The sequence below is a fragment of the Hyperoodon ampullatus genome, assembly GCF_949752795.1.
Source record: "Hyperoodon ampullatus genome assembly, chromosome: 13".
Taxonomy (NCBI): domain Eukaryota; kingdom Metazoa; phylum Chordata; class Mammalia; order Artiodactyla; family Ziphiidae; genus Hyperoodon; species Hyperoodon ampullatus.
Window position 1 is genome coordinate 82,357,550 of NC_136926.1, and position 13,596 is coordinate 82,371,145.

The 13,596-nt window shown below is 41.5% G+C and overlaps 1 protein-coding gene across 3 annotated transcripts in view; it reads right to left on the reverse strand.

Moving 5' to 3' along the window:
• RTTN (rotatin) overlaps nt 1-13,596 on the reverse strand; it is a gene marked incomplete at its 5' end in the record, with an annotated part of 141,732 nt that overhangs the window by 11,587 nt on the left and 116,549 nt on the right. For all 3 annotated transcript variants that reach the window (XM_079717941.1, XM_079717940.1, XM_079717939.1), the window contains 5 exons: nt 65-267; nt 2,334-2,460; nt 6,343-6,420; nt 8,226-8,323; nt 9,073-9,178. In XM_079717941.1, coding sequence (XP_079574067.1) covers nt 65-267; nt 2,334-2,460; nt 6,343-6,420; nt 8,226-8,323; nt 9,073-9,178 — 612 coding nt within the window. The remainder of the gene's footprint in view (nt 1-64; nt 268-2,333; nt 2,461-6,342; nt 6,421-8,225; nt 8,324-9,072; nt 9,179-13,596) is intronic.

A 13,596-nucleotide genomic window follows, 5' to 3' on the forward strand; every position in this document is an offset into this window, starting at 1 on the left:
CGGTTGAAAGGATTATTTTACTGAGTCTCTTTTTTATGATAGGAAGGAGAGCTTAAGTACTCACTTTTTGAATTACCCCTTTACAGTCATGAGACAAAGCCAGGTTTGAAAGAAACATGAAAACCATCTGCTGGACTGCAGTGTTCTCGAGAGGCACCTGGGAAGCCATCTTCAGGATACACAGCATCAGGGAGCTGCCAGGGGCCCCTCGATGTGCAGCTTGAACAGGATATTGTCCGTAACTTGACCAACAGAGAGAACTGCAACCTTCAAAAACAACAGTCCATCACAACGTTGTCTCAGCTTCACGCTTAAGTTCAACAACCTGAGTGGTAAAGCATGTCTGTCTATCAAAGGACTCGGCCATTAGCCTGTGAACTGCAATGGCACTGAAGGCTGGTGCTGATATGTCTGCATCTGATCTCATGAACTGAGGGCCTAATGACCTCAATAAAGCATTTAAAAACACTGTGGTCTAATGCCTCCATTTTCCAGAAGAAAAAAATGAGGAACACGATAATCCTGGGGTGGGAAGACAGGACAAAGGCCACCAGCCATATACGCTAAACGACATCTCAGGGCTCAGAGGTGTCAGTGACTTGCTCAAGGTAACACAGCTCACAAGCAGCGAGCACCAGCAGTAGCATCAACTGGTTTTCCAGAGTCCAGTGTTTACTCAGTAAATTAAACAACTATATGGGATTTATCAAAGGAGAAAAATAATCATAAAAGAATTAGAAATACATTTTACTGTATTGTAACGTAAGCCTAAGGTGTGATTAGCTTGTGAAAGTCCATGCAAGGAGGCCAGCTTAAGTACAACTAGATCTGAATCAAATACATCCTGTAAAATAAACTCATAAAAGGTAAGTAAACACAAATAAATAGAGTGATCTTTCCTGTATTCACACTACACAGCAGTATCCAAATACCAAGGTTTCTGTTCATGTTACACAAAACTATCACTAAATGATGCAGGTTTGCTTGGAAACAAACAAGACAGGAGAATAAAAAGCTTCTTCCTCAATTAGAGCCACATTCTAATATTTGCATCAACTGTCAGTATGTAAGTAACACAGATTATGGTTTCAAAGATCTATCGTAAAGTATTGGGTTGGCCAAAAGTTCGTTCGGGTTTTTCTGTAGCATCTTATGGAACAACCCCAAACTTTGGCCAACCCAATATATGTTTCTTTTGCTCAGTATCTTGCAACGGATTCTTTTCTTCCCCTAAGCACACTGCCCTAAACCCTAAATTAAGGAGTGACGGGTGGGGTAAAGAAGGATGATGTACAGAGGCCACACTTCAGAGACCGCCGTGCCCCGCCGGTCACACTGCGAGAGGCCGTGAGCCAGGGTGGGGGGCAGTGAGAGCAGAAGTGAGGACGGGAGAGTCAACAGCAGCGGCCTGAAAACAAGGACGACGCTGCCCTGCAGTGCTCTCCGTACACCACAGAGCCTGAGGCTCTGTTCCCGCCAGCTCACACGGCCAGAGGCACGCGGAGTGGGTGACAGAACAGGCGACAGGACAGGAGGCTCCAGGGTGGAGGAAAAAGCCACCCCCAGCACACAGCAGTGACAAGATGGCTGTGAATATTCTCAGTTCCGGTCCTTTCTCTGCCTGTCTTTTGATACCGGGAGAATCCAATTGCTACGCTGCTGACTGTTGCTAGAAAAAGCACGCAAACCTTAAACTTGCTGACTAAACCTTAAATCTGTGACCCTAAGTTTACATGGGCAATTCACACTGCCCGCAATGCCCCCCACTTCCTTCCCCTCAAACAGCTACCTCACACCTCCTCCTCTCTTCCCAAGTCACCTCCCCGCTTGCTCTGCTCTTAGTTGCTGGCCTCTAACAATGCAGGGCCCCGGGAGGCTGTCAATAAAAAGTCTGTCAAATGCAGGAATGAAAGAGGCACCCCAACGATACCAACTGTTGCCAAGCCAACCAAACCCAGAACTACCTTTCATCACGCCAGCCTCCTGCTCTAGAATCTCTTAAAGTTTTAACCTTAACCTGTTTTTAAGGTCTTCCATCATAATTTTCACTCTCAATTTTCCTCTTAAATTCAACGTTCCACTGCCATATAATCGCGACAGTTTCTCCCTCTCTATTCCCTGAGCTGTCTAATGACTCTCCTGTCTCATCAAACATATACTAACGTAACTGCTCGTTCTTATAATACCTATGAGAAAGCATACCTCTAACCAACATACCCTCAAATAAGTGGAAGAAACACTTCAAAATGCATATTCATTTTTCCACTTTAACAACATTACATAAGATTAGTATTGTAGTATATTTTTGAAAGGCAGCGTTGGGTTCCATTTACCATTTGGAAAATTTGCAGTATAGACACAAAGCAGCAGCAGGGCAGTTTGCATCAGTGAATCATCCATCAAAAGCCAAGGCCAGAGAGAGTGCAAGACAGGGACGAGATGAGCTTCCAGGGCTGCCTCCTGCAGCAGGAAGGAAACAAGGGCAGCATTAGTCTGAATAATGAAAATATAAATTAAAATCAAAGCCAAAAAACTTGTCACCGACATGAGACAAAAACTGAATTGATTTGTGTTCTGATTAGAGAAAGGAATCCTATGGACAGATTCAGCACCTTGCAACCCGGACTGCCCTGACCACAAGCCTGACCAGTCTCAGGAAGTCCCTGCAACACTGGGGTGACCAGGATACGCAGCTTAGGTCAGAAATGTAGAAAAACAGCTTCTGAACATGTAAATTAAGCAAGACAGTGATATCTTGCAACATTAAATAAACTCTTATAAGTGCTATGATATGGTTAAGAAAAGGGATTTTCTGGTTAAGGAAACATTCTGATCAATTCTGAGTTCTCCCTGTGTGTAGGTATATGTGTATATATCTAATATGTGTGGCTAGACAGATAGAAGTAGATTACTGTTTTTAAATAAGTTGAATATGATAAACTTCAGTCAAAATATTATGCTAAATCAATAATTCTTAAGTAACTCAGTTTTTATTACGAAGATCAGTTACCGCTGGGACAATATTATGGATAAAATGTAACTATCGGCAGTAAACGCAACAATTTTTTTAATGAACAGAGTTACTAGGCAATTTGTAGACCCATGTGCACACATGTGGGCCTTCATATAATGCCCTACACAATTTTATGGAGTACCAATGCTCCATAAAGAGAGTGGGCAGGTTATTCCCAATGTTACTCCCCACTCCCCGCAGGCCTGGAGCACAGCCCTACGGCTGCCGCAGACGACCCTGCTTCCTGTTTCACGCAGAAGGCAGAAACGGTGAGGTGCGAGCTCCTGCTCTACCCTGCCGTTCCGTGCACACGGTTTATCTGCGTGTCCCTGCACCCATCCTTCCTGCCTGGCAGCGAGCAACAGGTGCTCCTCTTTGGGCAGAGACTGATCCGTCCGTCCATCTGTGTTCTGGAACACAGCCCCGCGTGCCTCCTCAGGGATCTTTATCCATCCATTAGTTCTTCCCTTCTTGTCTCTTTAATAACTAGGCCCCAATTTGCGCATTTCTGTTTATATTTAAGCACTTTACATGTCAGGAGTAAACATACAGACTAGCTTCCTTTGATGCTATATGTCCTAAATTATAACTGCTGCTTTTCAGAGCCAAGCTTCTAGGAAGAGTACTCTTACTGCTGTCATTTCCCAGCTATTACTTAATCTTCAGCTTACTTCAATTTCTGTTCTGAACCGGTGAGGCTGGTAAAATCGCTCCTACCTTTAGAGCTGTCAAACCCTCAGGCACTGTGGCAACTATCAAGGGCTCTTTGTTCTTCGTTTCCATGCAGTCCCTCTATCCTAGATCACCTCCAAACTCTCTCCAGCATTCCCTTCTCAGCTGTTCTCTGTCTCCTCTTCAATAGTTGTATTTTCTGAGGACATGACCTAGGCTTTCACTATATGCTCTCTTGGGAAATGTCAACAATAGTCACGGCTACAAACACCTCTGTGCACTGCTAGCTCCTAAGATCCCCAGCCCACGCCGCCCCTCAGAGTCCCAGAGCCCTATAATCCACTGACTACCAGCCATTCTCCACCCCGAGAGCCCGAAGACTCTTTACACTGCGATGTGCGAACCCAACACGAGGATCCCTCACGGCTACAGGCCGCTCTGTTAGGCACGCCTGCAGCAGACTTGAGCCCGGAAGTCGTTCTACATCTCTCTTCTTTCTCCTCCGTCTCTCGCACTTGCTCCCCTCCCTCCTTCCCCGCTCTCCCTGCCCGGCTAAGGTCTCGTCACCTCTTGCTGCACCAGCACATTCACCCCCTCTAACTTTGCCCGCTCTTCATTCCATCTCCCTCACAGCCCCGGTGACCTTTCCGGTATGGAAACTCCTCCGTGTCATACGTATAGACAGCGGGGTGGGGCGGCATGGGTGACTTGGCGAATCAACACAAGAGTGACCAACAGTTAGTGATGGGAGTGTGTCACCCACCTCAGGTAAGCTGGAACAGGAAAAGAGATTAAGAATCTTTGCCCCCTAGAACTATGTCTATTCTCAAGAGTAATCTAAATATTCTTCTTTGGATTTATTCCTTATTAAACAACTTGGAAATGCAGAAACACGTGACTTATGGAGAGATTACACTTTCATAGTTGGCTGATGTGTTACAAATGTGAACACTACACTTACAACCAGTACCCAGGCGAGCATCTCGGAAATCCACAGGCAGATCCTACTTGGAAAGTGTGCTGGCGTGTTGCCTGAGTGAGGTGTCACAGATGCATACTAACTGCACCCAGTCACAAGGACCCTAACAAACTTAGTAAATGACACCTCTATTTGGAGTAAAAAGTTTGTACCACTGGGAATCTTAATGAAATCTATCAATGCTTAATTCCCATCAAATTGCTTTGAAATGTAAATTGTTAGTCATGTATCTTGAACAAATTATTTTACACAGTTTAAGGGACATGTGTTCAAGATGTTCATTTCCTAGATATAGTATGTATTTTCCAGTTTTATCACAACTAAAACCAAAAAAGGTAAGAAATTTTTTTAAAAAACAAAACTTCTGTAATTTATCTTCATCTTGCTCATTTTCCATAGTAATTCTGTGTGGAAGCTAGTTCTTCAAAAGTGTCGTATCACTATGACCAAGCAAATCAAAGTGTTCCAGACACTATATCCTGTATAACAGCACCAACGGCTGTGTTAAATGACAGCATCAACGCTCACAGACAGAGCAAAACAACAGAGGGGCTGCGGCAGAGCTGGGAGTGAGGAACCTCCTGGACGTCAACAGGCCCACACTCAGCAATAGCAGTAAGCGATTTCTCCTCTGAAGCGGGAGACACCCTCATCTTCTTTCCTATGGATGCAGACACCTCTACTTATCCCCTTGGACAGTTGTCTAACAACCACCTTTGAAAAAATTCTGCCTTAAGATACATACATAGCCATGGGACTTCCCTGGTGGCGCAGTGGTTAAGAATCTGCCTGCCAATACAGGGGACACAGGTTCGAGCCCTGGTCCGGGAAGATTCCCACATGCCGTGGAGCTACTAAGCCCGTGCACCACAACTACTGAGCCCGCGCTCTAGAGCCTGCGAGCCACAACTACTGAGCCCGCGTGCCACAACTACTGAAGCCTGCAAGCCTAGAGCCCGTGCTCCACAACAAAGAGAGGCCACTGCAATGAGAAGCCCATGCACTGCAACGAAGAGTAGCCCCTGCTCGCCACGCCTAGAGAAGAGCCCGCGTGCAGCAACGAAGACCCAACGCAGCCAAAAATAAATAAATTAATTAATTAAAAAAAAAAAAAGACATACACAGCCATTCATTCCATCTTAGTTAAAAAAAAAAAAAAAAAAAAAAACTGAAATGGCTACCAGTAGAAAAAAAGAGGCTCAAGTGTGCTTTAGCTGCCTGAAGTTAGTTTCAGTGATAAAGTTAAAACGCCGACATAAGAAATGTCATCGGGGGCTTCCCTGGTGGCGCAGTGGTTGAGAGTCCACCTGCTGATGCAGGGGACACAGGTTCGTGCCCCCGTCTGGGAAGATCCCACATGCCGTGGAGCGTCTGGGCCCGTGAGCCATAGGCCGCTGAGCCTGCGCGTCCGGAGCCTGTGCTCCGCAACGGGAGAGGCCACAACAGTGAGAGGCCCCCATACCGCAAAAAAAAAAAAAAAAGAAATGTCATCAGGGTTGAGGAATTATGATAAGATTAGGTGCATCCATTTCTGAGAATGAACACTGAGCTTACAAACCAATCAACTGTGCATCAAAAAAAAATTCGAAGAGTTTTCCATTTTCCCTAATTATCTCATATAAAATTTAAACTGTTTAATAACAGCACTATCAAAATTTTGAAAAGAAGCTCTACTTACTTTACATTCTTCATTCTGATAAAGACAATTTCTTAGGAGCTGCATGGCAATGTTTAACTCTTTAGTAAAACCATCCTCCTGTTTAAACAAAAAGCAGTTGAAAACTGTGAACAACAATAGCATATTCCACTTTTTACATACAGTAATTCCTTCTCCCCTGGGTCACATTACAATGCAGCTATGCTCTCACTGTGCCTGACCACCATAGCTTTGAGGGAACTGACAGGCTAATGATCTCTGAAAGATGACCGTATCTCAAGAAGCGCATCCACCAAGAAAAAGCTATTTCTGTTCTATCAAGCACGGAGGAACTGAGATATATAATAAGCTCCATGTTTCATCTCGATAAAGTGAAGCAGGTACTGACTGGTTTTCAGTCATATCAGGTGTTGGCTGACACTCTCAATGATTAAGTAAAGGGCCTCTGCATGAGAGGAAAAAGGAAAAGAGGCAAGAAAAGAAACTGACAAACATATAAGTCCCTGAACCAATGAAATGATCAAATATGGCTTTTTCTTGGTTTCTTATCAAATGCAGTAGAAACTAGTTATTACATAGACCGCTGCAATAATGGTCTTAGAGATATACATATATATATATATATATATATATATAATAGATATACTTAAACATATACACATATTCATTTTCTCGATAAGCCTGTGTGGCAGATCTTTTTAACCATAGTTATTAGTATTAACCATTGGTATTATATAAAAACTGTGCTATTTCCAATAGTCCAGATATGAAAGCAACCTAAGTGACCACTGACAGATGAATGGATTAAAAACATGTGGTGTATATATCCAATGGAATATTACTCAGCCACACACACACACACACACACACACACACACACACACACACACACACACATCCTGCTGTTTGCAGTAACACAGATGGACCTTGAGGGCACTATGCTAAGTTAAAGAAGTCAGACAGAGAAAGACAAATGTTGCACGATTACAACCACATGTGGAATATAAAAAACAAACAAACAAACAAAAAAATCCAAATAAATGAACAAACCAAACCAAATAAAAACAAACACAGAGATACAGAGACCAGAGCAGTGGTTACCAAAAAGGGAAGTGATGAAGGGGAGGGCAAAAAGGGTAAAGGGAGTCAACTCTACAGTGACAGATGGAAACTAAACTTTTGGTGATGAGTATGGTGTAGCGTATAAAGAAATAGAAATATAATGTCGTACACATGAAACATATAATGTTATAAACCAATGTTACCTCAATACAAAATATAATTTTTTTAAAAACCTGTGTTATTTCAAGTTTACAGTGAAAATGCAGCTTGAACATGAGTCCAGCAGACTCAACGCTTAAAAGAGACATTCAGAAGTCACGGAAGGAAATAAACACGATTAGGAATACGAGCTCTGCAACCACCCAGATACGGGGCAAACAGTGGCTTTATCCATTATCAGTTATGTGACTGTGGTGTCATGAGTGTGCAGGGGATAATAAATATGAAATGTTTAGAACAGTGCCTACCATACAGAAAACACTTAGGAAGTTATCTCATTCCTAGTGAACCTATGAGAGAAAGATTTTCTTTTTGTAGTATAAAAATGTATCATGCACACTCCAAAATGTTTATAACAACAACATATAATATATAAATATCATTAAAAGATTTTCAAGTGAGAACTCACACACACACACACACACACACACACACACACACACAAACCCCGAACGCAAACCTGCTAATGTAGAAATCCCATTAATTTATTCGGCTGTACCTTTCTTCTAAAACAGACACTCATTTCAACCAAACATTGGTGCCATTTATAAGCACAAAGATACTGGAGAGACGGTCTCTACGTATGGCCATTCCTGCCTCCCAGAATTTGAGAATTCAGTCACCTTCTTCTTCAGTGCTGCCCTCCCAGGCCTCAGAGATTCCAGGTTCAGCTGTGCATGCACATGCTTCATCTGCTCCACGCAACTGTCTATTAGATCGGCTGAAAGGGAAAATCCAAAACAATCAAAAGGATATTCCATTTCCAAAACAGTTAAAACTACACATAACAAACTCTCAAAAAAATAACATTTTCTATTTCCAACCAACTTCATTTTCGCACTTTCAGTGAAACATTAATGAATCAGAGGATAAAAATGTAAGAGAACTAAAATGCTAAAGCCCACTTGTTTTCAACTTAGTATGATACCACCCATGTATCATTTATATTGGAGGAGTGCAGAGTTTGTTTCAGTAGCAAAGTCACAACTCAAATTAGTGGGCTTGATGTTGCTGCTTGATGTTCTCTTTCATCTCTGAGACCTGTGTTCCCTGATTCCAGATGAGAAATTATGACATCCTAGAAGGGAAATTTCTATGAAAATACAGGATCATCTAATGCAGTTGTTATTACTATCAAAAGTACGTGATTTCTTCACGTGTGCAATATGTGCTTGTAGTTAAGATTATGAAATTGAGTGATGTGCTACTTTTAAAAGCTTCTCTAATATTTAGATATAGATTCTCTGCAGTCAGAATCATTACACAAAAAATAATCTACGTGTGTAATCTTTTTATTTTAAAAGCAATGCATGTTTACTATGTTTCTGTACAGGAAAAATAAAACCTATATTTTTTTAGTGACACTAAAGTTCTTCACACTTGAGTCCAAAGAAAATTAAAATGAAGAGGCAGTACAATATACAAATTGAAAGCATGCCATAAAAGGAGCTGATGTGTCAGGTGGCTCACCCTTCAGCGCGTGTTTCTGTGCTCTTCTACTGACGGCCAGAAGCGACATCAGCGCATTCACAGTGACTCTTTTCAGGACATCTCTGGAGGATTTTCCTTCGTAACACTGCAAAGAACATATATCAAACTGCCTTCGAGAAAAACTTAAGCTGGAGCAAAATGGTTGTGAATAAAAGATGCATTCCATTTAAAAGCTATGGTTAGTTTTCAACTATTCCATGAAATTCACTGGAATCTGAAAAATTATTAAGATTTGAGAATGCTCTATGTGGATAAGACTGAATAAGAAATTTATAATATGGAAAAGACCAAAAATCATTCTCAAAGGCTCATCATCTAAAGAAAAAAGCTATGTTTAATACTAACACATAGCAAGTTTATACACTTAAATTCACCAGGGAATATATGAACACATGTGTAATTTATTTAAAAGGGCCCTTGGAGAAAATATTTGCAAATGAAGCAACTGACAAAGGATTAATCTCCAAAATTTATAAACAGCTCATGCAGCTCAATAGCAAAAAAACAAACAACCCAATCCAAAAATGGGCAGAAGACTTAAATAGGCATTTCTCCAAAGAAGATATACAGACTGCCAACAAACACATGAAAGAATGCTCAACATCATTAATCATTAGAGAAATGCAAATCAAAACTACAATGAGATATCATCTCACACCAGTCAGAATGGCCATCATCAAGAAATCTAGAAACAATAAACGCTGGAGAGGGTGTGGAGAAAAGGGAACACTCTTGCACTGCTGGTGGGAATGTGAATTGGTACAGCCACTATGGAGAACAGTATGGAGGTTCCTTAAAAAACTACAAATAGAACTACCATATGACCCAGCAATACCACTACTAGGCATATACCCTGAGAAAACCATAATTCAAAAAGAGACATGTACCAAAATGTTCATTGCAGCTCTATTCACAATAGCCCGGAGCTGGAAACAACCTAAGTGTCCATCATCGGATGAATGGATAAAGAAGATGTGGCACATATATACAATGGAATATTACTCAGCCATAAAAAGGAACGAAACCGAGCTATTTGTAATGAGGTGGATAGACCTAGAGTCTGTCATACAGAGTGAAGTAAGTCAGAAAGAGAAAGACAAATACCGTATGCTAACACATATATATGGAATTTAAAGAAAAAAAAATGTCATGAAGAACCTAGGGGTAAAACGGGAATAAAGACACAGACCTACTTGAGAACGGACTTGAGGATATGGGGAGGGTGAAGGGTAAGCTGTGACAAAGCGAAAGAGAGGCATGGACATATATACACTACCAAACGTAAGGTAGATAGATAGTGGGAAGCAGCCGCAGAGCACAGGGAGATCAGCTCGGTGCTTTGTGACCGCCTGGAGGGGTGGGATGGGGAGGGTGGGAGGGAGGGAGACGCAATAGGGAAGGGATGTGGGAACAGATGTGTATGTATGACTGATTCACTTTGTTATAAAGCAGAAACTAATAAAAAAAAATAAATAAAAGGGCCCTTGGAAAACTGTGGAATTGGAGAACTGTTATCAAATTCCTCCTGTCTTCTTCTTGAGACACATTCCCCTCCCTCAATTTCTACTCAGTGTACCCCTGTATCTCAGGTGATTTGGTTCTTTCCATCTTTCATTTCTAGAGCAACATTAACCTATTGTGTGGCATGTTTTTCAAAAAAAATATTACTTAATTTTTTGACTCTCACATAAATGAAAAAATCACATGTAATTTTGAAAATGCTGATATTTTGGTATATTTCCTTTATACATTTGAATTTATGAGTTAAAAATCTTTCATTATAAAAAATTCAAGTATGTGTAAGAGTAGAAAAAACAGGATAACAAATCCTCATACTCTTTTAAAACATTTTTGGCTAAAGTATTTTAAAGTAAACAGTAGATATCATAAAATGGCACACTCCAGTATACATAACCATAAACCCATTATCATGCCTAAACTACTTATCAATAATTTCTTGGTATCAGCTAATATGCAGTCAAAATTCAGATTTTCTCTTTTGTCTCAAAAATGTCTTCTCACAGTTGGCTTATTGGAATCAGGACCCAATGGAGCGTTCACATCATATCTGTACATTATATCTCCTACGATCACCTGCCTCTTCCCCCCACCCCACCCCACCCACCAGGGTTTTTCACTGTTGTTGTTGAGACGTTGAATAAACCAGATCAGTCATCCTACAGAATGGCTCACATTATGGAACAGTCTGTTTGCTTCCTTGTAATGATTTTAATTTGTCTTCTCTCCTCTATTATTTCCCATTTACTGGGTGTTTTAGCTCTAAAGGGTTGACTAGGTTCAGGTGAATTTTTCATGGTAAGATTCTCATGTGGATATATGAGTACATTTTTATTACAAGTTCAAGGGGTTCATAAGCTCAAGTTGAAGAATCTAGAAGTTCTTCGTTTGGTTTATAAATATTAGATATCATTCAAATTCATAACTTTTCCTTCTACCAGTAATTTAAAAATGATCCAGCAGTATAGTATTATTAAAATTAAGCTTAAATGACATAACTTTACATAAAATATAGTACAGCATAATTACACAGGTGCAACTCCATTTACAATTTCAGCCTGGCCTACACGGCAGCATGATGCTGGAGGAGCCTGCAGAGTAGAGTGGGGGGGCCTCCCAGCCCTCCCACCAGGGGCAGTGATTCCATCTTAAATATCTCACTTAGGTCACTGCCTCGAACCAGGCAGGTCCCTGTCTGGCCAATGTTAGATATTAAATGGCGAGGCCAGGGATGCTTGATAAAGACCATGCTGAGTGTGACCATGAGAAAGGGGTGAAAAGGCAGTGAAGTGTTATAGGATGATGAATATCTATGGAGTATAATCATTAGAGTTACCTACGAGAATCCCAATTTGTCTATAAACAATCTTCACCATTAATAGGAAAACTGCTCTCACGAACACATCCTTATTGAACTTGCACGTATTAGTGACTTGAGAAAAACAAAACTGAGCTCATTGAAAAACTCTACTCATCTACTATCTGCAGCAATGAGGGAAAAAAGGAGGTAAGACTTCTAGGGAAAGAGTTGTGCACACAGATGTGTCTTTTATTCTCTCGTGAAATCTCATTAAAATGACAGAAATGGGATTAAACACACACACACACACACACACACACATGTGCACATGCAAGTTTGGAAACTAGAAAGTCGATGGATGAACGGCCAATGCATTCGCAGGCTTGAGAATCCAGATTCTAAGCGGTGAGTGAGAAAAACTGAGTATCACCCCAGTCCATAAACTGAATTGACAACGGCTGAGGAAACTTAGTATCATGTACCCCGGGGAGTGAGAGTGAAGGAGGACTGTTTGAAAAATCTCTGAGGAGCAGTTACATGGGACCAGATTCTTCCCATCAGGCTCTGTGCAGCCAAGTCACTCTTCCTCCCCAATTCTTGTAAAAAACTGGAGGTTCAGTCTCTGGAGATGATGAGTTAGAAGGATTCTAAACTGGCAGAGATTCGGCACCTGTGTAGGTGAGGGTGTTCTACTGAAAACAAGGAAGGATTAAGTGAAACTGTTCAAATTAAATTCTAAGACCCCAGCTCTCTCCAACTTTGCTGCAAAACAGTTGGCAGATGGGTTTTCAACCCCAGGCAGGAGGTCGGAAGATTCCGCTCTCGGGAATGTGACAAGCTCACCGAGACAGGGTCACAAAACGACCCAGCCAGATCCCTCCCGCACAGAGCCTGCAGCTCACCAGCGCCGCTCACATGCTCAGAGCATCCAGCTGCTTTACGTCTCCCAGTTTGAAATATAACAGACAACCAAGATTACCAGACATCTGACAAAAGCTCCCACAGCAGGGGACAGAAAACAAAATCATGAGAGGAAAAAGAAGAAAAGAGAGATTATATAGGAAGAAGAAAACAAGAGTTCCCAGCACACAGAGCCTATAAAGTGGAGGGAATGTCAATGAAGTCATTAAAAAACAGGAGTTTACAGATGAAAAGAACCCCCGAGAAAGCCCAGCACAACAGAAAAAAAGAGACCCACACCTAGGTACTTCATCAGGAAAAGGCAGAATACTAGGGACAAAAAAAAAAAATTCTAAAAACTTCCAGGAGAGATACCAGGAATCACAATGACTTCAGAATTCTCTACAGTAACGTGAAAAGTTAAAGGAAATAGACGAATGCTTTTAAAACTCTGAAGAGAATGATTTCCAGTCTAGAATTCTCACTTGGCCAAACTATAAATTAAATGGAAGCGTGCCTAGATTTCAAAAAAGCCTCCTATGCACCTTTTCTCTGAAGCTGCTGGAAAAGAGACTCTACCCAAAGAAGGCACAGGGCACAGGGGCTCACAGGAAAAGGCAGAGAGGTGAAGGAATTCCCCAGGAAGGAAGTGAATGGAGACCCCAGGATGACACTGGGCACCAAGCAGGTCAGAAGGAATCGGGAGTGATTTCTTCCGGAAGATGAAGCTGATATAAGTCCTGACATTTCTGACTATACTAGGAAGACATTCAATGGCTGGCAAA